Here is a 25,946-nt window from a genome sequence, read left to right on the forward strand (position 1 = left end):
CTCTGCCAATGTGCTGGAATTCATTCACATTACAGTGTTAATGTATGTATTTCCCAATATGAAGATTATAATTAAAAAGATCATCACACTCGTAACACACATTTATCATTAGATTCTATTTCTTCCATTATGAAAAGGATTGATCAAGCTTTACAAAATCTTGGAACTGTTTGGAACCATGAACAGTTTTGGGCTGATATTGGCATGGAAGGCCGATTCACTAGATTGTTAATGGGCTCCAAATTAATTTTACATTTCATGGAATAGCTACTTGATTGACATTTTTATCAATGAATCAAAATAAAATTTTCTGTTGGTAAAATCAGCGACTGACCACGTAGAAGAGATGTTCTCACAAAAAGAAGCTCTTGATATTACTAATTTTAAATGTAAAATTGATAAATTTTGGTAAAAAAAGAACAGCGAATGATATGGGGCCCAGGTGGATAAGGTAGAGATCAGCTGTGATCTCACAGACTAACACAATAGAAGCAAGTGGACAATAAGTCTCCTTTTGTTCCTAAACCTCCCAGCCACGTAGTGCCTTAAGATAATTTTCTTAATAACAGCAACATTTTACTAAGTATAAAACATTTCAATTAAAACACATTAAACACTCTAGGTGAACTTTAGTAAAATGGGGAAATCAGATTTTTAACTTCCTTCAAAGCTCCACAACATAGCATACATTAGCAAAGTTTTAATATCAAAATTTACTTACGGAACAGGTGAAGAAATAGTTTCTCTGAAGGCAACTTTAGGTTTTCCCATTACACATGGACAATTGTATTCTCTTTCTAATCTCTAATAGTGAGCAGAAGAAAACCAATTATATACCATTTATGTTTATTTAAAGCATCACATCGAGCTTACCACAAGTACGGTTAAAGGTACTTTTACATTGCTTATTATAGCTCTGAATTAGGGAAACCAATGTTCTTAAATTGGTTTAAGAAAACTTAGATCATTTCAATCTGGAAATCATTTTTGGAAGGCTTGCCTGATGCAGCTGCTTTGGAATCAGAATAAAAATAGCAGCATAAATACATCGTATAAAGTCTTATACATGGAGAAACAAAGCCAAAATGTGTCATTGCATATATAAAAAAGTTAGTGATAAAAATTGTGTATCCTAAAATTTGTATATCCTATGTTGCAAATAAGATGGCAATAAAGAAATTACACATGGACTAAGATTTCAAAATGCTCAAAACCTCAAAGAATTCAAACAACTGTTTTTCACTGAACTTAATTTTTTTTATTTTAACAATTAGTAAACTATAAAACAAAATACATTTTGAGCATCAGTTTTAAACAACTAAGTTTTGGAAATGTAAGCTACCAACTTACATATTTGCTCTTTATTTTAGGATCCCAGGGATTGTCTGGTTGTTGCTTTCTACGCATTTTAAGAAAGCATCTTTCTTAGAAATTGATGCCGATTCAAAATACTTCACAAAATCAAGCAAAATCCCAATGTCGTAGCCAGTTTCCTCTCAATTTCACTAAGAAGTGATTGTTATAATATTCTGGAGCAGCTAATCTTTTGGCAGGTTTCTGACAAAGAGCAGCCTGTGTGGATTATACCAGCTTTCCTCCATTGCAATCCATAAGCAATCAGGTTAATTATGTCCAACTGTAATAGAAACATTTTAAAAACTGCTGCTGTACTTGGGTCAGATTACCAATTACAACTTTTTATTTTAACATTTCCATTTTTTCTAGATCTGGAAACTATCAGGGCTGGCAATGTTGGCAGTTATGTAGCTGCTCTAGTTACTCCTGAGATGTTGGACTTGAATGCTTGTGTCACTTTTCATAGTGCTGTAAGAAACAGAATTCCGGGATTTACTTTCAACAACAAGGACATGGTGATATATTTCCAACTTGGGATGGTGTGTGACTAGATGAGGAACTTTCTGATGGTGCTGTTCCTCTGGACCTATTGGCCATGCTCCCTTTGATGGTGGAGGTCATAGGTTTGACAGACAGCATTGGAGTATGTTCAGTTGATGTTACACACTTCAACCACTGTACATCAACACTGGATGAAATAAATATTTGGAATAGTGCATGGGGAACTAATCAAGTGGGTGACTCGGTCATAGGCTGAGTGGTATAATAACAACAACCTCTCACTCAATGTCAATAAGACCAAAGAACTAATTGTAACTTACCAAAGAACTAATTCAGGAAAGAGAAACAAGAGAGCCATGAGCCAGTAATCATTGGAGGATGTCAGTAACTTTAAATTCCCAGGTGTCATTATCTCAGAGGAGCTGTCCTGGACCCATTATATACATATTATTGCGAAGTAAGCACAACAGTGCCTCTGCTTCTGCAGGAGTCTGCAGATGTTCAGCTCGTTATCGAAAACCATGGCAAACTTCAATAGACATGTGGTGGAAAGTGTGCTGAGTGGCTCCAGTACAGCCTAGTATGGGAATACCAATGCCTCTGAATGGAAAATCCCTCTAAGGGTAATGGATTCGGCCCGTACATCATAGGAAAATCCTTCCAACCATCCAGCGCATCTACATGAAATGTTGCCATCATCAAAGTTCCTCACCACACAGGCCATACTCGTAACTTGCTGCTGCCATCAGGTAGAAGGCAAAGGTGCCTTAGATCTCGCACTACCAGGTTCAAGAACAATTACTATTGTTCAACCATCAGGCTCTTGAACAAGATGGGATAGTTACACTCCTGTAAGGACTCTGTTATACTGTTATTTCATACTTGTTATTTATTGCTATTTATTTATATCTACATTTGCACAGTTGTTTAGTTAACAATTCCTGATGTTTGCAGTTTAGTTACTGTTCCATAGATTTGCTAGGTATGCCTACAGAACAAGAATCTCAGGGATGTATGTGGTGACATGTAGGTACTCTAATAATACATTTCACTTTGAAGTTTGAACTTAGAGCTAGGACGCACCTCGACAGGAAAGGCATTGGGCAGTGTGGGCTAATGTAGACAAAGGGGATCAGCATAGATGGATGATAAAGTTAGCATGAACAAAGAATTCTGAAGGGGCCCAATTTTACTCTGTATGATTCTATGATTTAAGTTCCAAGTTATGCACATTGCTGTTCATCCTCTACCAATGATCTGCCAGAAATGAAATCTTGGAAATATATTCCAGGCAGATGGGGCTTGTCAACCACGGTTGCAGCTAACACAGAAGAAGGAAAATTCTGATCTCAAACCTCTGCTACCTTGCAGCTATACCCAACCATAGGGAAAACTTCTGGAGCTTGAGACCCCAAGGCAGTGCTATGCTGAGTTCAACATTGACTGGCAACTCCTGGGCCAAACTGCACCAGCCTTTGCTGTTCCTTTGGACTCATCAGCTGCATGGAGAGGAGAATCCTGCTAAACGAGCAACAGCTTGCTCTCCATATGATAACACCACAATTGGTCTCTTTTCCAAACACATATTATAGAAAGTGCAGGGAAGATTCATCAGACTAGTTCTTGTAATAACAGGTCTGTTATATGAGGAGTGAAACAGCAGGCTAGGTCTTTCTCTAGAGTTTAGATCAACTCCATTTCTCACTCATTAAAGTGTCAAGGAAGACTGAAACATCAAGGCAAATGCGGTAGAGAGCAAGTGGTCGAGTGGTCACTCTCCTCGATGCTGCCAGAGGATGTTATCAAAATTCTGAGATTTATGAGTTGAATTGTGGACTGTAGTTCAAACTAACTGTAGTTCATATTGGTCTTCTTCAGTTTTCTGTGTTTTCTTCCATATTTTCTTGTTGCGAGTTGAGGTTGGGGGATTTGGAGTTTGATGTCGTTGTTGCTGTTTTTCCCTGTGGATCGATCTGTTTGTTTTTTTGTGTGAGGGAGGGGTTTAAAGGTTTGGGTTTGGCAAGTTTTTGTTTCTTTTTTGTGCGGGGTGGGTGGATTGATGTCTTCCTTTCAATGACTCCCACGGTTTACTTTGTTTTGTGGCTATCTGGAGAAGACTAATCTCACAGTTGTATACTGCATACATACTTTGATAATAAATGAACCTTTGAACCTTTATACACTCACGATTGGAATAATCAATCAGGACTAAATCAAAGAGAAATTTCTTTAGGAGGTGATGACTTTCAGAAGGGTAAGAAGAAGAAACACATACCAATCCTCATAGAGGAATCAGATGTGGAGAAAGTGAGACTTTCAAGTTCCTGGGTGTCAAGATCTCTGAGGATCTAACCTAGTCCCAACACATCGATGCAGTCATAAAGAAGACAAGACACTAGCTATTCTTCATTAGGAGTATGAAGATATTTAGAATGTCAACAAATACGCTCAAAAACCTCTATAGATGTACTGTGGAGAGCATTCTGATAGGCTGCATCACTGTCTGGTATGGGGGGAGGGGGTTACTGCACTGGACCGAAAGAAGCTGCACAGAGAGTTATAAATTTAGTCAGCTCCATCTTGGGTACTAGCCTACAAAGTACCCAGAACATCTTCAAAGCGCGGTGTCTCAGGAAGGCAGCGTCCATTATTAAGGACCTGCAGCACCCAGGGCATGCCCGTTTCTCACTGTTATCATCAGGTAGGAAATACAGAAGCCTGAAGGCACATACTCAGCGATTCAGGAACAGCTTCTTCCCTCTGCCATCCGACTCCTAAATGGACATTGAACCCTTGAACACTACCTCACTTTTTAAATGTTTATTATTTCTGTTATTTTGCAAGATTTTTAATCTATACATACACTGTATTTGATTTATTTATTTACTTATTATTATTTTATTTTGGTTTTTTTCCCTTCTATATTATATATTTCATTGAACTGCTGCTGCTAATTTAACATATTTCTGGTCACATGCTGGTGATAATAAACCTGATTCTGATTCTCTTTGGAAGATCCTACTTTGCAGAGGACATATCCTTTACAGCATTCAAAAATCAAACAAAATGGCGTAAGAGGGGCCAGGTGTGCAGGGCTGGATGGCCAACTTCTGCTCATATATTTCATGCCAATCTCAATGAAACAATTCAGCTCATGGGTTGGATCACCTGCTTTACTGTCTCCCCTTGAGGTTCAGTGAGATCAAACATGCAATATATAAGATCAAACACAAGATTATATCAGTGAACCTCAGTGCCTCCACTGCTGAAATCTTTATTATTTTGTAAGCTCATGACAAGCCATCCGCTGATGCTTTCCCTGTCCATAACTGCATCATCTTCTCATGGAGTTTGGTCGTTTACGACTACTGACATCTACTGCTCCCCTGACCCCCAATACACAAAATGAAACCGGTAAACACAAGTAAGTCTACAGATGCTGGAACTCCAAAGTAACACACACAAAATGCTGGAGGAACTCAGCAGGACAGGCAGCATCTATGAAAAAGAGTAAACAGTTAACATTTTGGACCAAGACCTGAAAGATTGAGTTTACTTTTTTCCATAGATGCTGCCTGACCTGCTGTTCCTCCAGTTGTTTGTGTGTGTTAAATTGAAACTGGTAGTTGTTGGCATATCCCTTAACATCATGCACCTTATCTCTCCAACCTGCAGCCCTACATCTTAATGTGCGTTGTACAATTCAATGATCCTCCTTCCGTGTTCCACTTTACTTGCTGGCAAAGCTTTTAACCACTTTCATCTGCCCAAAATCATTTCCCTCACTCTTTTGTGAAACACGTTAGAGAACTGTTAAAGACAGTACACGAAATGTAATTGTTGCTGTAACTGCTAAAACACACACTCTCTCAGGTTTTTCCATGTTCAAAACTGCCAGATTCAATAAATGAATCCAAAAGAAACTAATGTAACAGAAAGATAAACTTCAAATATGTTTGTATATCAGTATAGAAATGGTCGTTTTTTTGAGAAGATTCGATACCCTGAAAACCGCAAGGTTTTGCATGGGTTCTAAACATATTATCACTAAAGTGAAAGGTAATTATACTTCACCAATTACCTTTATAACTGTCAAATCAAATGTAATTTGTCCAAGTTAAATGAGGCATACTTTACTTAATGTAAATGAAGTCATTTCCCAGTCCATAAAATTAGCAACAGTAAAGCTACCATAAATTCCAGTATAATGGTTTCGTAAGTATGAAGGTCACAGTGGCTTGCTTAATACTGGGCAGGATAATGAGAAGATAAATTATATCAGTATGTAAATTCCAACAAACTAGACCATAAAACCTAAAAGGCAATGCAAATCACACTGCTGATTTTATAGTGCCATCATTAAAACTATATGGAAATTAATATTAGGAAGGGAGTATCTTTGCCAATAACATAAGCAACAGTTACTCAGCTGTTTCCATATTTGGACAATGGGCGACAGAGAAAGAGAAGCCCAAAAGTTGACTATAATAATCTTCAGCAAAATCCATTTCAGAGAGTAAAGGACTTACCTAAGTTATGCATATCATTAGAATTTTAAATGAATTACAGAGAAAAAAGAATTCTTCACACAGGTCAGCTGAAATTATTGGACACCGTCCTCTTTTTACATGGGTGTAAATAGGTATTTTTCATGAACCCACATCTTTAGTGTAACTATAGACATCTCAGTTCAAGTAACAGTATAGACATACAATTTTAAAGTTCTGTGAAATACATTGATTTTGAAATATAAACAAAATGTTATAAACTAAACCAAAAATTTAAACTATTAGATAAAATGTAATAACAATCAGTTAAATACCTGTGCATAAATTTCCAAATGCAATTCACCCATTCCTGATACAATGGTCTCTCTGCTCTCAGCGTCATAAGTAATTCTGAAAGTAGGATCCTCTCGGGTAAATCTTCCAATGCCTTTGGAAAATTTATCCAAATCATTCTGAAACAAAATGCAGGAAATTATGAAGTGTTTTCTATAATATTAGAGCAGAGAAGTACTTTCATTCTCTCAAAACAGTATATTTAAATTTTTAATATACGAACAAAGAAAACTTGTATCTTCGTATTTGCAATTCAACACAGATTGTGGTGGGTTACAATGAAATAAAGTCGGCCCTCCTTATTCGCGGATTTCACATGCATGGAATCCAACCAACCGCAGATTGGGAAAACCTGGAAATTCTCTCTCCAGCACTCGTTGTTCGAGCATGTACAGACTATTTCTTCTTGTCATTATTTCCTAAACAATACAGTATACCATAAAATTACATAGCATCTATATTGTATTAGGTATTATGAGTAATCTAGAGATGATTTAAAAGTACAGGCAGTCCCCGGGTTACGAAGCAGTTCCGTTCCTGAGTCCGTCTTTAAGTCGGATTTGAAGTCGAAACAGGTACGGCCCGTATTATTTAGCGTCAGTTAATCAAATGTTTTTCTTAGTATATAGTATATATTTTATGTTTCTATGCATATAAAACACTTAAGAAACGTATGTATTTCAATAATCAAACCACTGCATTGCTTATTAATAATTGTAGCTTTCATTGGGGCAGGGCCTTTCACATTATCCATTAAAATTGTTCCAATCGTTTACTGACTGCAGCCTAACACTTTTCCAATCACCGATGGCGTTTCACCTCTTTCCGATCGCTTTATTACTTCCATTTTATTTTCAATCGTGATCGTTATTATTTTCATGAACAGAAACACTGCGGATTCAGAGCTGCGCTGGGTCCTAAAGACCATCACACTGAGTTAGGTTAAATAAGGGATTTGAGCATCCTCGTTTTTTGGTATTCGCGGGGAGTCCCAGAACCAAACCCCCGGGGATAAGGAGGGCTGACTGTAACTTGAGATTTTAATTGGAGAACTTAGGGAACCAAGAATACTAAATGATTTAAAAGAAACGTTTTCTATCTAATGTCCTCTGCCGTTATTCAATTGTTATGCACAGAAGCATAGGTTATCTTAAATATTCTTATTTTAAACATAAATATTTAAGAAAACCTATTTGTCCTTAAATCTAACCAGTGTAATGTATTTACTTAGAATATTACTTTTTAGAAACATTGAAAACCTACAGCACAATACAGACCCTTCGGCCCACAATGCTGTGCCAAACATGTACTTACTTTAGAAATTGCCTAGGGTTGCCCGTAACCTGCCATTTTTCTAAGCTCCATGTACCTATCCAGGAGTCCCTTAAAAGATCCTATCGTATCCGCCTCCTCCACCATTACTGGCAGCCCATTCCACGCACTCACCATTCTGCATAAAAAACATACACCTACTTCCAAACACCTTAAAACTGTGCCCTCTCGTGTTAGCCATTTTATCCCTGGGAAGAAGCCTCTGACTAGCCACACTATCAATGCCTCTCATCATCTTATGTTTCTAAACACAGAAGGTAAAACATTAAGTAAATACATTGCATAGTAAAGCATTAAATTAACCTGAAGGATAAAGAGATCAATTTAGGGGTGAAAATTATAAAATGTAATTTTGCTATAATAAATTACTTCACAACCTATTTATTTATTTACTTAGAGATTCAGCATGGTACAGGATTATTCATCCAATCTATTTTTACATTATTGTTCCCGTTTCAAATTATGATGGAAACTTTGTCATTCTTTGTGATTTTTAGAAGGCCAACAAAGTACTTGAGTAATATTTATACAATATTTATTTCTAGCCAATCCTCTTCAAGATGATCTGAGACTGGTTGAGAATGAGTAACAGAAATTCACAAGCTACTTTGCGATATTTGCCCTTATTAGTACACTTAGGAGGACTTTATACTCCAGCGTTTTGAATTATGGAGAAAAGATCTAGAAACTTTGAGCTTACTGTTCAAAATAAATGTATGGAATGGAATTCAACGCATAGAAAATACAGTTCAGAAGTATGGATCTCGGAATGCATACCTTATTAACAGGCTTTATTGCAACTGATATCACAGGTTCAGGAACATGAATAGACTCCTGTAAAAAAAATTAGTATCACATTTGTAATATCACAGATTGCATTAACAGATTATTTTTTCATTAAGTTCCAGTGAATTTCTAAATTATTTTGTTGTTGCATCTTCAACAGCAAACATTTTAAAATGTTGTGATTTAAAGAACTTGAAAATAAAATAAAATAAATTTATTTTATGTTAGTTACCAGATTTTAATGAAAGAAATTTATAATCTGGTTATTTTGAGGCAAAAATTGAAGAAAGCCAATTGAACCATTCAGTTCACTTGCTTACAACTATTTTCTGCATCAGAATATCTTTACAATTTTACCAAATGAAACTTATAAATAAAACAACTGGTTAGCTGCAGTTCACTAAATCAACGCAACAACTGGGGAGAACTTGAATATATGAGAACAAGTGCAGAACAACAGTGAATACAAAGTTTAAACAGCAGAGCTCCAGTGGGTAATAAATTACTTGTCACAGAAATTCATAATATGAACTGCTTCAAATGATTACAAGACTTGTAGACTGACAGAGTCACATATTTTCCCTTGTTGCCCGATCTTAATTGAATTTCAAAAGACAAGATGGATTTTCTGGAGGAGTGTGTATCTTACTATCATAGTTGGAGAAACTAAAAATATTTGCAAGATTTTGCTGATAGTTCCTTCCTTACCATTGAAAGATTGCTGTTCGTTTTTGAGGTAAACGTATCACCACTTGCACAATCAATGCCAAATAAAGCACAAATGTCACCAGCAAAAACTTCCTCCATATCCTAGCAAAGAAAAGTGGAAAATTATTTTTCATGGGTAAATTGAAACAATTAGCCATTAATGTTTACATTATTTTTATTCCCATCAAATAAAACCAAATGAAGTGTCTTACTAATTAACTTGATCATAATGTTCAAACATTCAGTCTTGGCAGACTAAAGCTTGTACCACTTCCACCAATGAACTGAAAGTTTTGTAGTCAAATCTAATCAAGAAAGCAATCATTTAATTTCAACAAATACTTAACAACTGCACAGAAGAATTTTGCATTGTTGAACAAATAGCCTGAGACAAAACTGAAACAATTAAAAATTTTGGCAGGTTTCTTCCAACTTATTAAATCACTGTAAAGAGATTAATGTAAATTAATGTAGAGTCTGATGCATGACAGAATGATATCCAACTTAATTTAATGAGTATAAGGCAATTCCTGTATTTGCCTTCGTATAATGGATAGCCTTCAAGTAGGACAGATAAAGGGAATGCAGTGGATGTTGCATATTTGGACTTTCAGAAGGCCTTTGACAAGGCACCACACATAGGGTTGCTGACCAAGTTAAGAGCCCATGGTACTACAGGAAAGGTACTGGCATGGTTATGGCATCGGCTAATTGGTAGGAAGCAGTGAGTGGGAATAAAAGGGTTCTTTTCTGGTTGGCTGCTAGTGACTAGTGGTGTTCTGCAGGGGTTGGTGTTGGGACTGTTTCTTTTTATGCTGTATATCAATGATTTAGAAGGTGGAACAGATGGCTTTGTTGCCAAGTTTGCCTGGATACAAAGATTGGTGGAGGGGCAGGCAATGTTGAGGAAACAGGTTGGCTGAAGAAGGAATTAGATAAGGAGAATGGGCAAGAAAATGACAAATGAAATACAATGTTGGAAGATGCACAGTCATGCACTTTGGGAGAAGGAATAAATGTGCAGACTATTTTCTAAATAGGAAGAAAATTCAAAAATCTAAGGTGCAAAGAGACTCAGGAGCCCAGGTGCAGAACACCCTAAAGATTAGCTTGCAGGCAGAGTCAGCAATGAGGAAGGCAAATGCAATGCCAGCATTCATTTCAAGAGGTCCAGAATACAAGAGCAGGAATGTGATGCTGAGAAGGCACTAGTGAGGCCTCACCTTGAGTATTGTGAACAGCTTTGGGCTCCTCATCTAAGAAAAGTTGTGCTAGCTTTGGACAGGGTTCAGAGGAGGCTCACAAAGATGATTCCAGGAATGAAAGGGTTATATGTGATGGCTCTGGGTCTGTACTTGCTGGAACTTAAAAGGATGAGGAGAGATCTCATTGAATCCTTGGAAATACTGAAAGGTCTACACAGTGTAGATGTGGAAAGAATGGTTCCCATGGTAGGGGAGTTGAGGACAAAAGGGCACAGCCTCAGGATAGAGGGGCGTCCATTTAAAACAGAGATGCAGAGAAATTTCTTTAGCCAGAGAGGTGAATTTGTGGTACTTATTACAACAGGCAGTTGTGGAGGCCAGGTCGTCGGGTGTACTGAAGGCAGAGCTTGATAGGTTTTTGATTGGACAACATGTCAAAGGTTATGGGGAGAAGGCTATGGAGTGGGGCCAAGAAGGAGGGGAGAAAGGATCAGTATGATGAATGGTGGAGCAGACTCGATGGGCCAAATTGCCTAATTCTGTTCCTATGTCTTAAGGACGTAATCACATGACAATACTGCCTATCCTATACTGACGGTTAAAATCAACTGCCTTCACTTTAGTTTTTTATTTTTGTTCGGATTTATGATACACATGCTTATCACGTGAGCAGCAAGCATTAGAATCATATATATTCTTTAAAAAAATTTGACATACAAAATGCTAATTGCACCAGGTAAACTTCAAGACCAAAAGAAAAACTAAGACTTTTGGACATCGTTCTGAATAAAAAATGCAGTTTTCTAATCTGAGTACATGAGTTATATCACAAAATAACATATAGGTTGGATGGGCAGAGAATAGATACAGAATTATGTGCATTAAAAGTAAACTGGAGAATGTACAGGTCAAGGAAAGATATTTCATAGATTAAATAGAAGTCATACCTCCATTTGATCTGCATGCATTCGAACTAAGCGCTGCACTCGGATCTTTTTGCTAGTTCGTGTGTTGTATATGTTTTCACTTTTTTTCAGCATGCCTTGGTAAACTCGAATATATGTTAACTGTCCAAATTTGCCTGCCTGATAAAGCAAAAGGAAAACTATACTTATGCAAGTAAAGCTTTTCTCAGTATAATTCATATTCATATGTAGTAGTGGAATTCTTATTCATTAAAAAAATTGTATTATTGCAACTGAAGAAAACAAGTCCAACTGTGTTTTTCAGTTACATTAAACTTAGTTAAATACTACATGTAAATATTAAGGTTACAATTTTTAAAGCTTGAAATTATTTTGCAGATTACAGAAAATTAATGTAATCAACCTTTCCTGATAGCAAATGAAAATATCAGTAGTTAGGTCTATGATACAAATTTGCTTCAACTAAATTTGAAAGTCAATGAAGAACAGCTTTTTTAAAAAAAAGTTCCAGGTTTATCACCAATGCAATTTGCTTATTTGGCTACTGAGCTTTTTTAGGCAATCAATCATTAGATTTAAAAGTAATCTAACAATTGGAAAATTGCACATGGAAGTATTCAAAGGAGATTCAACAATTATGTCACTCTGAAACAATTAACTGTTTAATTAATCCTATATTGTCAAGTCTAAGTAATTTAATGAACTTACAGCCACAATATCACATACTTATTTCATTTGTTTTTATCACTGGCAAGCAACTGTAATCAAAACAAGATTACAAACAAGAAAAACATGAGATTCCAGATTAATCTTCAATCATGTGGCATTTTGGTTGATTTATTTTTTCTTTGTTTCTTATCTGCAGTTGGTTTCATAAACCTTTTAAATGATGGTAATTTCCATCAAAACTACTTGCAAATGTCATGTTTTGTTGCATGAGGGAAATGTGCTTTTTGCTTCTCTGGCACGAAATATACTAACTTTGAGTGATAGATTATGTAAAATTTCATTCAATGTTAATACAACTACTGAACCCTATTTTAAGGAGCAACTTAAAAGTTTGCCAGAACAGTCATCTTTTACGCAGTTATGGAATTAAATGCATAAGCAAAAGAATGTAATCATCATCAAATTACCTCAAGTTTGAAAGCTAAACCTACGAATGGGTAAGATGCATCTCTTTTTGGATCCATACGAACTTTCACATAATCTTCTGAATTCCTGAAGAAAATAATGTTTTTTAAATGTATTTTTCACTCAGATTTTACAGTTAACTTGTGAAAATATCAATGCAATCAAATCTGCTACTTTCATTCCATCCTACATTAGCCCTGTTTAGTATTCACCCCACTTCTCATGAACGTTAATTTTTTAATGTGCAAAATAACCTGTGTAAATTCCTGCCGAAACTTGGCCCTCCCTATCCCAGGAGCCGATCCAACAACAAAAGCCTCCATTTTCTATTTCACAAATTCTGACCAACTCTGCATTCTCCATTTGCTTTGGTACAGCATGTCATAACTTCAGCAGCCTAGTCATGACATTCTGGATTTTCCATTCACCTCCACTTCTCCATTCTGCCATTCTCTTTCAAAATAAAACCCTCCATTTATTAAGCTGTTAGGGTACAAATCCCTTCAGATTGTTTCTTCTTTTTTTCCTTTTTAAAAACATCCATTTTTTAAAGATCTGCTGTCTACAATGTGCCATGGCATATACTGCTATAGAAAAATAATCACAGGCCTGTCGATATATAATCAATGAATCTAAACAAATTGAACAGATAAACAGCTTAAAGAATCTGAACTCCACAAGTATGATCTGAGCTTGAAGGTTAGATTGCCTAACCTTTTTATCATGTTTTTCTGGCTGGGTAAGTTCTTGTTGTGAGAACAGATTTGTTCCCCTTTGAGTAAGCTTCAAATTCTAATAGCAGTTGAACTCGACCCTTATCACAGGACAAAAACAATAAAGATCAGTATAACCATTAGTTGAATAATTCTCATTATCATGCTAATGATTGAAGTTTTTAAAATCAGTAACAACAAAAAAAAAACTTACTCTTGGTTAGCAATGGCAAAATTTTGGACTTCACTTGGATCTGGTAGATAGTCTAGAACAGCATCCAACAGTGGCTGCACACCTTTATTTTTCAAAGCACTTCCCACTAACACAGGAGAGAATAACCTGCTTATAGTTACTCTCCTTATTGCAGCCTAAAAATTATTAAAGACAAAAAAGATCTCAATACAGCCACTAAATAAACTTTACAATAAAAAAAACAAAATGATTTCAACAGTTGCTTCACTCTCAGCTTGTTTGTGTCACCTTTATTACAGAAAGACAATAATATGAAATCTGTAAAATGAGATCTAAATGTATTGAATAAAGTTCGTCAACATCTCACTTGCTTCTTATAGATAATGACTTACAAGAAGTCTGCAAGCATTTGAAGTCTGGCACCATATCCTATCTGTCAAAAAAACATACCTTCAGATCAGTAATTGTAGGAACTTTCTCTTCAAGAAACATTTCTCCAAGCTGCTCATCCACATTGGCCACACACTCAACCAGCTCCTGACGTCTGTCTGCAGCTTCTGCACGCATATCAGCAGGAATGTCATCATACCTAATATTCTGACTAAGCGAATAAGACAGATATTAATTTGTATTCAAATCCTTGTATTTCATCAGTTACTAACAAGTAATAAAACCAAATACATAAAGCCAAAATTCTTTATAGCTTAAAACTTATCCAGGTTTCAAACAATATGCCAAATTATTACAACAGTACATGTATAATATCTGAGAACCTGACTCTGATCTTTTAAGTACCACTGGATATAGAAGCTATGAAAATATAATACTTCTTGTTTAAAAATGATATGCAATGTAACATTCCAGCTGACATTAGTAAGGAGTTTCTGGAAGTACTAACATGGATAAAACACATGCTGATTTTATTCAACAAGCAGAGATTTGTAAAATGCAATTTGTACCTGACATGTTTAATGCAGTAGAAGAAGCAAATACGGTGGATTATATGTCAATGTATTTTGCAATGGTGTTTGGTTAAATAGAGATTTATTGATAACATTGAATGGTGTTTTAACAGAGAAAAGTACCAAAACAATATCCGCTTTTCAAAGTGAAATGGTGTAAACACCAGACTCCCCCACAAATCAGCTCATTGCTAGTTTCTTTATAAATTTACATTATTTCTATGTGCATGATCAGGACTTGGGTACAGAGAGAACAAATCAAGTTATGAAGTAAACTGTCTCAAGTGAAAATCAAAATCAAATTCAACATCTGATTTGAAGACAGCATTATATACTTATTATACCAGCTGTACTTCAAATGATTTAAAATAGTTGCACAAGAAACCTTGAAATTACAATTAGTGGTGTAAGTTGGATAAGTCACCGGGACTGGATGGGATGTACCACAGGCTACTATGGGAAGTGAGACAGGAGACTGCTGAGCCTCTGGCAATGATCTTTGCATCATCAATGAGGACAGGAGAGGTTCCGGAAGATTGGAGGGTTGCAGATGTTGTTCCCTTATTCAAGAAAGGGAGTAGGGATAGCCCTGGAAATTACAGACCACTGAGTCTTACTTCAGTGGTTGGTAAGTTGATGGAGAAGATCCTGAGAGGCAGGAGTTATGAACATTTGGAGAGACATAATATGATTAGGAATAGTCAGCATGGCTTTGTCAAAGGCAGGTTGTGCCTTATGAGCTTGATTGAATTTTTTGAGGATGTGACTAAACACATTGATTAAGTTAGAGCAGTAGATGTAGTGCATATGGATTTCAGCAAGGCATTTGATAAGGTACCCCATGCAAGGCTTATTGAGAAAGTAAGGAGGCATGGGATCAAAGGGGACATTGCTTTGTGGATCCAGAAATGGTTGCACACAGTAGGCAAAGAGTGGTTGTAGATGGGTCAGATTCTGCATGAAGGCCAGTGATCAGTGGTGTGCCTCAGGGATCTGTTTTGGGACCCCTGCTCTTTCTGATTTTTATAAATGACTTGGCTGAGGAAGTGGGGGGATGGGTTAGTAAATTTGCTGATGACACAAAGGTTGGAGGAGGTGTGGATAGTGTGGAGGGCTATCAGAGGTTACAATTGGACATTAATAGGATGCAAAACTGGGCTGAGAAATGGCAAATGGAGTTCAACCCTGATAAGTGTGAGGTGGTTCATTTTGGTAGGTCAAACATGATGGCAGAATATAGCATTATTGGTAAGACTCTTGGCATTGTAGAGGATCAGGGGGATCTTGGGGTCCAAATCCACAGGAAACTCAAAACTGCTACGCAGGTTGACTCTGTGGTAAGGCATACGGTGCACTGGCCTTCATCAATTGTGGGATTGAGTTTAAGAGCCGAGAGGTAATGTTGCAGCTGTATAGAACCCTGGTCAGACCCCACTTGGGGTGCTCCATTCTGATCGCTTCATTATAGGAAGGACGTGGAAACCATAGAAAGGGTGCAGAGGAGATTTATAAAGGTGTTGCCTAGATTGCGGAGCATGCCTTATGAGAATAGGCTGAGTGAACTCGGCCTTTTCTCCTTGGAGAAATGGAGAAGAAAGGTGACCTGACAGAGGTGTTCAAGATAATGAGAGGCATTGATCGTGTGGATAGTCAGAGGTTTTTCCCCAGGACTGAAATGTCTAGCATGAGAGGGCATATTTTTAAGGTGCTTGGAAGTTGGTACAGGGAAGATGTCGGGGTAAGTTGTTTTTTTTTATGCAGAGAGTGGTGGGTACATGGAATGGGCTGCCGGCAGCGGCGGTGGAGGCTGAACGATAGGGTCTTTTAAGAGATCCCCTGGATGGGTACATGGAGCTTAGAAAAATAGGATATGGGTATAGCCTAGATAGTTCTAAGGCAGGGACATGTTTGGCACAGCTTTGTGGGCCGTGCTGTACGTTTTCTACGTTTCTATGTTTTCTATGTGTTAATCCTGTCATAAGATTACAGAATGTCCAAGCATAGAAGCTGTACCAACTGAATATCAAGTCCACGCCAATGTTTTTCACCTCTTTTAAGCATTTAAAGAGGAAAATTCAAGATGATAAAACTTCAGATGGGAGGGGTAATGGTCGTATTTTGATCATTTCAATTGATGAATTTAGAAAAAAAATTTTGACTTGGTAGCATATGACTTTGGAGTCAAATTCAGGATTTTGAAATTTAATTCCCAAGCAATATAATGGAATGTTATCATAACAAAGTTGATTAAAACAATATCTGGACTGGGAGTCTTAAGAAGCACTTGTGAAAAATAATACAATGAAAGTTCAAAGTAAATTTATTATCAAAGTACATTCATGTCACCATATGCAACCCTGAGATTCGCTTTCTTAAGGCATACTCAGTTAATCTAAGAAAGATAATAGAATCAATGAAAGACTGCACCCTATAGGATGGACAAACAACCAATGTGCAAAAGACAACAAACTATGCAAATATAGAAGAAAAAAAAGACAAGAAAGAAATAAATAAGCAATAATTATTGAGAACATGAGATGAAGAGTCCTTGAAAGTTAGTCCATGGGTTGTAGAAACAGTTCAGTGATGGTGCAAGTGAAGTTACCCCCCCAGTTCAAGAGTCTGATGGTTAAGGGGTCATACTGTTCCTGAACCCAGTGGTGTGGGTCCTGAAGCTCCTGTACTTTCTCCCTGATGGCAGCCAAGAGCGGAGAGCATGACTTGGGTGCCAGGGTCCTTTTTGACAAATGAGGCTTTCCTGTGGCAGCGCTCTGTGTAGATGTGCTCAGTGGTGGGGAGGGCTTTACCCATGATTGGCTGGGCCGTATCCACTACTTTTTTGTAGGATTTTCCATTCAAGGGCATTGGTGTTTCTATACCAGACCATGATGCAACCAGCCAATATATTCTCCACCACATATCTAAAGAAGTTTATCAAAGTTTTAGATGTCATGCTGAAACCTTTGCAAATTTCTAAGGAAGTTGAGATGCTGCAGTGATGTTTTTGTAATTGCATTTATGTGCTGGGTCCAGGACAGGTCTTCTGAAATAATAATATTGAGGAATTTAAAGTCGTTGACCCTCTCCACCTCTGATTTGGACCGACTCATGGACCTCCAGTTTCCTCCTCCTTAAGTCAATAATCAGCCACTGAAACTTCTTCACTAAGCAATTTAGGACAATAAAGAAAATGTAATCCCAATGGTTCCAGTAGTCATTCACATAAAGAATATTCACAGGAACTGGCTTCACAAATACACAAAGGTTGCTTGCCTGTATTCACCTTCTCTAAACAGAAAGAAATGCTTGTTGATCAACTGCATGTTCAGTCCTGACAAAGAGCTATGACAGGATAAATTTGGACTTTCTTAAACAGCTAAGGCCAAAGTAAACAAATGTACTGTCTAACACTGAGTTGATGGAAGACTTGCACGTAAGGCACACAGGAGTAAAATATCTGGTGTATGGAGCTTCAGTAAAATACTATAATGAGCCATGTACTGACAGCATCCCTGGTAGAGTGCTCAGAGGATGTGCATACCAGCTAGCAGATGTTCTTACTGACATCTTCAACATCTCCCTGAGCAGCGCCACCGTTCCAACGTGCTTCAAGGCCGCCACCATCGTCCTCGTGCTGAAGACGTCTTCAGTGTCCTGCCTAAATGACTACCGTCTCGTTGCACTTACATCCATCATCATGAAGTGTTTCAAGAGGATCGTCATGAGGCACATCAAGACCCTGCTGCCCCCCTCACTGGACCCTCTGTACCATCCCAACCACTCAACAGATGACGCCATTGCCATTGCCCTCCACCTGGCCCTAACCCACCTGGACAAAAAAGACACACATTCAGATGCTGTTCATAGACTTCAGTTCAGCATTCAACACAATCATCCCTCAGAAACTGATTGGAAAGCTGAGCCTACTTTGTCTGAACACCTCCCTCTGCAACTGGATCCTAGACTTCCTGACTGGGAGACCTCAGTCAGCCCAGATCGTGAGCAGCATCTCCAACACCATCACACTGAGCACGGGGGCTCCCCAGGGCTGTGTGGTCAGTCCACTGTTGTTCACTCTGCTGACCCACGACTACGCTGCTACACACAGCTTGAACCACATCATCAAGTTCGCCGATGACACGACCGTGGTGGGTCTCATCAGCAAGAACGACGAGTCAGCTTACAGAGAGGAGGTGCAGCGGTTAACGGACTGGTACAGAGCCAACAACCTGTCTCTGAATGTGAACAAAAGAGATGGTTGTTGACTTCAGGAGGGCACAGAGCGACCACTCCCCACTGAACATCGACGGCTCCTTGGTAGAGATCATTAAGAGCACCAAATTTCTTGGTGTTCACCTGGTGGAGAATCTCACCTGGTCCCTCAACACCAGCTCCATAGCAAAGAAAGCCCAGCAGCATCTCTACTTTCTGCGAAGGCTGAGGGAAGTCCATCTCCCACCCCCCATCCTCATCACATTCTACAGGGGTTGTATTGAGAGCATCCTGAGCAGCTGCATCACTGCCTGGTTCGGAAATTGCACCATCTCAGATCGCAAGACCCTGCAGCGGATAGTGAGGTCTGCTGAGCAGATCATCAGGGTCTCTTTTCCCGCGATCACGGACATTTACACGACACGCTGCATCCGCAAAGCAAATAGCATTATGAAGGACCCACACACCCCTCATACAAACTCTTCTCCCTCCTGCTCTCTGGGAAAAGGCACCGAAGCATTCCGGCTCTCACGACCAGACTATGTAACAGTTTCTTCTCCCAAGCTATCAGACTCCTCAATACCCAGAGCCTGGACTGACACCTTACTGTCCTATTGTCCTGTTTATTATTTATTGTAATGCCTGCACTGTTTTGTGCACTTTATGCAGTCCTGAGTAGGTCTGTAGTCTAGTGTAGTTCTTTTTTTCTCTCTGTTGTTTTTTTACGTAGTTCAGTCTAGTTTTTGTACTGTGTCATGTAACACTATGGTCTTGAAAAACGTCTCATTTTTACTATGTACTGTACATAGCAGTTATGGTGGAAATGACAATAAAAGTGACATAACTTGACTTAATTGCACATTATTTCATTATATTAAGCTATCATTAAAACTTTGTGAATTTGTAGACAATTGAATTTAGGTTTAAGATTTTTTTTACATTTTCACTTCCCACCTACCCTAACCCCATTATTTTGGAATTAAAAATCTGCACAGTTGAATATGGGATAGCAGAGGAGAGGAAAGACTCTAAAAACAGAAGTAACTCAAGTCGTAAGAACGCCAAAAAGAACAAACCTGTTATCTTGTCTAAATAACTGCACTGTTACAAATTAAGTTGTAATACAGAATAATTACTGTTCATTCATATATACTTAAGCCTTTCTATCTGATGAAAGGATTAAAAATTCTTTGTCTATCCTTCAGAAAGTAAGAGTTGAGAAATACATTTGTCCACTTATGGGGAAGTTTTACTATTAGAACCTTAGCTCATGTAAATATACTAACTAGATAATGGCCAGTGCAAGTAGAAACTAAATCTAAGGGATTCTAGATCTGCATTTGAAATTAAACTGAAGGAAGAATTCATAATCAAGCCTCAATTTGAAAGAAATTGTATGATTTCTAAAAGGAGTGAAGCCATTGACAAAGCTTAAGGATTTTGGTCTGAAGTGTCAACTATTCTCTTTTACATAGATCTACATGGCTTGCTGAGTTCCTCCAGCATTTTGTGTGTGTGCTTTGAATTTCAGCATCTGCAGATTTTCTCTCGTTGGTGAAAACTATTGACTTGCTTGCCATGACCAAATCTCCTGCTGCTGCACTGCCATTCCTTATCAGGCAGCATTCTTGCAGCATCTGCTTGAATTGGATAATATTTGATGGAAAGAAGGGTTCATTCTCAAGGATATGCAAGATGAAAAAAGGTAACAAATATAAAAGCATTTACTCGCTGGGTATTGCAGAAAAAGCATGTGTCTGTTGCCTTGGTCAGAGTACACATATTGGTTGAAAGCATTCACCAGAATCCCAGAGCTTATTTAGAATTTGGAGACCTATACGTAACATGATCTTCTCAATTCAGCAGTTAAAAGGAAATGGCATAAACATTGTCTTCAGTGGCCTCACCAAGTTCTTCACTTGTCTGAGCAAGGGTGATTCATTTAGGTTGATGAAGAAAATTTCAGCTTGCTAAAGATGCTCAGAGTCATTTACTCTTTTCAAACTCCAAAGGGCAACATTTCATTATCACAGGGCACCAATGAAATCCATCAAAATGCAAACCAGGGGCAAAAAGGGTTACATTTTCATGTTAAGGTGAAACAGTCTTTCACATACCATCTCAACCACAGAAAGCATCTATTTCCACAACAGAAGTGATGGAAAACTGTCCAGGCTTGTCAATCTGAGAGCCAAACTAACAACAGATCCTCATCATGAAACTGCTCTACACTGACAATGAATTGATAGGACCTCATACCACGGAAAAATGATCATGCAGGACATTAACTGTGGGCTGAACACCAAACTGAGCTTCCCAAACCTGTCAAAGCAGCAAAGAATGCACCACATGTGAAAGTATAAGAAACAAAAGGACAGCTTCCACCTTGCATGTATTAGACATGTCCTAAGCATTTTCTGCATATGCTATGTTCATTGGCATACAGCCATAATGAAGTCAATGAAATCTGCGGTGTTGACCATGTCCATCCAATAGGCAATAGCCGAAGACTTTTCATATCAGGGAGCTAGTTAATGGATCACAACTTGTTGCAAGTCTGTAAAAGAGCTCCGAGGGTAACTGCAAACAAAATGTGAAGATGTTGGGCGCTGAAATGGGCAATTGGAATATCCCCACCAATAATTAGTATTGATTAATTATAATCAAGACCTTTGAAGACTGGCTGTCCAGGAAGAAAGGAAGAATGGAAAATACAGCTGGCAGAGAATAGGACCAGAGTAAATAAAAAACATCAAATTTCATCTGCAGCAAGTGCAACAGAAACCAACATACTGCAAAAGGCACCATTTTATCCAATAGAATCAAAATAGTAAAATAATTTTCAATGGCCTTGTATGCTTACAAAACAAATAATATTGTTACCGTTGTGGAACTAGATTTTCCAAAAGTTATAAAGTAAGCTGCTATAACATCTGTATAATATTCTTACCCAAATTGGCCATCAAAGTAAACTGCACGTTCCTCTATGAGATCAATAATGCCAGTAAGGTTTCCTTCCAGACCAATTGGAATTTGAACAAATGCAGTGTTAAGATTCAATTTTGACCTGCAAGTTGAAAGAAAATCATTTTTTGCACCATCCATTAAAACAAAACATGATTCATTTTGAATATTCTTACTTTCAGATCTTAAGATACAAAATAAAAACTAAGTCCAGTAAGTTATTAATGAAAAATAAAATTACCCCTTAAAAGATGGGATCCTAAATGTTTCAAGTACACATAACCAGTAGTCAAACAGAATGGACTACCTCACACAGAACCACATTTTCAATGACTAATGGTTACTCTGAAATGATGACAGGCTGAGCTAAATAGAAATAAAACAAAAATAAGGACACCTGGGTTTAAAGTTATCTAATGAATTCTACTGGAAGATCTGAGGTCAACTGCAATGATCCGAAGGTTTAAATCATCCAGTCACAGTCTCTATCACACAATGTATATTAAGGGTGGGTGCCAATGTCAACTGTAATAATTCACTCAAGTACAAGTCATATTTTTTTCTTAAATACTGGAGACAGATGCTATTAAAACTCTTTTTGCAAAATATCAAATCACATTGAATTAATGTAATACATTTTTTTATATAATGGGTGCTAAATTGTGAAAGGCTCAAAGCAAAAGGTAAGGATTTTACACAAGCGTAGAGTTAGCTTTACTATGTCCTAATCTGCCATCTAGTGGCAGAAATTTAGAAGATCAGCACAAACTGAAGTGAGGCTACAAACTGAATGAAAAATAAACAAGTGAGAATTTGCTATTTTTAATTGGGATAGAAAAGCTGAAAAGATTGAATAGGAAAATTTTAAGAGAATCAATATTCTAAGAATCTAGACAGGTAGGTTGGAATAAAAAGGATTTGTTGTATTTGTAATGGTGTATAGCAAATCTCCAATTATGAAAAGGGAATTAAAGAAATCTGCACTCAAATGAGAAAATTGAAAGATGATGATAGAGCTACCTGGAGGTCTTTTAAAAAATTATAAAACTATCTGGAGAGATGCATGTCTCTCTAACACTAAATGGGAAAAAGACAGAAATTCCCACAATGTGTTGAGGATTCCGTCCTCATTTAAAGGAATCTGACAAAATTCACTTTATATGTGATTCCAAAAATAACAAATGTAAAATACTCAAAAAGAAACATATTAAAAGTCAAATTTAATCCTTGAGAGTAACACGCACCAACAAAAATTTTGATGGCAGCAGCTAACATTTTCTGTGTGCCTGCCTGCATCTTTTAAATAAATTTCACATGAATTCAGAAATTTTTATGTTACTGTATTTTTGCCAATTCTACTTGAACACTGAACACCAGAAGATATGGCTTAGTCCTTTCATTGCAATGTGCTGCACATTAGAACACAATTGTACTGTTCAATATATCACAACTGTCCACCATTTTCCTGCAATTCTTTCCTAATTGAAAGACTTCCTCTCAGAAGTAACAGGAGCTTTACAAATAAGAAAGCAACAAACAGCAGATGCTGCAAACCTGAATTAAAAGCTGAAAATGTTTCGTCAACAGCATCTAAGGATGAATGGATGTGATAACGCAATGTTCTAAAACATTTTGTTTTGATCTCCGTGGATGTTACCTTGCCTGCTGAACATTTACATTACATCATTTTCTGATTTTATATCAGGAGTTCAACATTATCTAAGAGAGCAATCTCTAAAAATAATTAGAATATGTATAAGAAACCATGAATGTTCAAGCCTTCTTTCTAATGTTATAAACCAGCTGTCATTTAAATTTCAAGGTATTCGCCTCTACTGCAGCCCTTCAACTCACTTATTGAGCTGAAATCTTATGCATTTACAACATAGTTAAATCATGTAATGTCTCATATTTAACAGTTTGATATTTTGCACATTCACCAACAAACCTCATTTGTTGAAGAGCACGATTGGGATTAGCTCCCAACCTGTCCAATTTATTTATGAATGTAAGGAATGGAACACCATAACGCTTCATCTGTCTGTTCACAGTCATTGTCTGGCACTGAACTCCACCAACTGAACACAAAACTAGAACAGCTCCATCTAAAACTCTTAGTGCACGTTCCACCTCTATTGTAAAATCAACGTGTCCTGAAAAACAAAAATAAAATATCTGAATCACTAAAAACTACATTACACGATACTAAATTGCAATTTGTTTAGTGATATTATAATTTTTTAACATTTGATAAATGACAAGACTGAACCAGAGTCAATACTTCGCTAAACAAAAAGCTGCGCAATTTTTCCATATTTAAGATAGAGTGGTGTGCTTATGAACATTATCAACAGGGAAGGTTCCAGATTCAATTTCTGCTCTCAAATTAATTAACTGTCTTCCAAAGAAAAGGCACAGTGGAGTTTCCAATTGCTCCATCAAAAGAAAATATAAAAATTAGGATCCACCATCTTTCCTGTGATGCCTTTGAGAACAGTCCATGGATTTGAGAGAACTTAATAAATCCTGCCTGTAAAATCTACATCACACTGATACTTAATAATTAACTTCAAAGATAGACGGCATTCGAAGACAAATGATACACCATTACAGGCTACTAACTTTAAGTGAATGGGAAAAATGGGGACAGTCTTAAATATTTGTTTGTTTACTGGTTTAAAATGGGCGAACATCTAATTTTAGCTCACAGATTATTAAATAAAAGTGTGACCAAATTTGTTAGGGATTAGTGATGTGGGGCAGACAAGTTTCTTGTACACCAAATAAATTACTGTAGACTGAACCTGCATACGCAACACATACAAAATGGTAGAAGAACTCAGCAAGTCAGGCAGCATTCATGGAAAAGAATAAACAGTCGACGTTTCAGGCCAAGACCTTCTTATACCTTCAACTATCTTCCACTCAACTCTCACAACATAATTTTCTACTGACAAGCAATTTTTGGACAGAATTATTTCTCCTTTCTCAGTATTATTCAAAGCTCCTCTAAGTTTATCTTCAGAATTTCATGGATATTAATCATTTTCTTATATATTACCTGGTGTGTCAATTATATTGATATTCCTTGATTTCCATACTGTGTAAGTGGCTGCAGATTGGATAGTGATGCCTCTTTGCCGTTCCAGTTCCATAGAATCCATTACAGCACCCACACCATCTTTTCCTTTTACCTGTCAATCAAAAATGAATCATTAACAAGGAATAATTACATTTGAAAATTCAAATTTATCTTAATTTTGCACCCATCCTGTATTTGCTAACTAATGAAATACATACCTACCTAAGTTTGGACACTGTTATTTGTCATACTTTGGATCAAAGGAAGAAAATTAACAGACTGCTGTGTTAATTTATCTGTATTAGTATACCACAAGTTACTCAAACTTTAGGAGCTGTGGGAAGTTTGAATGAAATTCCCTTGTTCTTTATTTTAAAAGAGAGCCACAATTAACTGATATATTGTTCTGATATTCTGATTTATTATTGTTTATACAGTAGCAATACCACATAATTACTAATTACCAGTTTATAGTCTAAATGCATAATTCATTAAGAAGTGACTTTCCTTGCATCCTGATGCACTGTTATGACTGAGTTATCAAACTAAACAATTTAACAAGATATCCCTAAGTTATCACAGATATCCCTAAGATAAAGAAAAAAACAACAATAGTGCTGAAATCACGGAGCAGGTCAGCAATATCTGTGAGTAATAAAGTGGGTTTAACATTTGAGTCAATTACCTTCCACTAGAACTGAGAAAAGTTACAGGTAAGTCACCATTTCTTGCTACAGATGTCATTGACTTAATAATTTAGACATATTATGTTTTATTTCATAATGGTTTTCTCTCAGATTTTTGTTCAAAAATTGATAATTCTTTCAATAAAAGAAAAAGGATTTAAGAAAAAAACAAACCAAGAGTAGTTAACTATTTACAAACCAGACATTTTGCTACAGGTATAGACACTATAACCAGTTACAAGTTCAAAGATAAATGTAGACTTATTTTCAAGTAAATGAACAGGTTTCAAGAAATATTTTTATTAGTACCATGACACTTTGCCATCTAGAAACACTGAGTGAAAG

General features: G+C 37.0%; 1 protein-coding gene across 1 annotated transcript in view; it reads right to left on the minus strand.

Annotated features, from left to right (window-relative positions):
* The window catches only part of gfm1 (G elongation factor, mitochondrial 1), a 76,052-nt gene that overhangs the window by 38,362 nt on the left and 11,744 nt on the right, over positions 1-25,946 (minus strand). Inside the window, exons 3-13 of the mRNA XM_059947369.1 lie at positions 24,895-25,027; positions 23,782-23,986; positions 21,820-21,936; positions 14,146-14,296; positions 13,717-13,871; positions 12,792-12,876; positions 11,677-11,814; positions 9,525-9,626; positions 8,808-8,864; positions 6,680-6,817; positions 722-804 (exon numbers count right to left, since the gene is read on the minus strand). Coding sequence (XP_059803352.1) covers positions 722-804; positions 6,680-6,817; positions 8,808-8,864; positions 9,525-9,626; positions 11,677-11,814; positions 12,792-12,876; positions 13,717-13,871; positions 14,146-14,296; positions 21,820-21,936; positions 23,782-23,986; positions 24,895-25,027 — 1,364 coding nt within the window. The remainder of the gene's footprint in view (positions 1-721; positions 805-6,679; positions 6,818-8,807; positions 8,865-9,524; positions 9,627-11,676; positions 11,815-12,791; positions 12,877-13,716; positions 13,872-14,145; positions 14,297-21,819; positions 21,937-23,781; positions 23,987-24,894; positions 25,028-25,946) is intronic.

This window comes from Hypanus sabinus, chromosome 2 (assembly GCF_030144855.1).
Source record: "Hypanus sabinus isolate sHypSab1 chromosome 2, sHypSab1.hap1, whole genome shotgun sequence".
In the NCBI taxonomy this organism is placed as follows: Eukaryota; Metazoa; Chordata; class Chondrichthyes; order Myliobatiformes; family Dasyatidae; genus Hypanus; species Hypanus sabinus.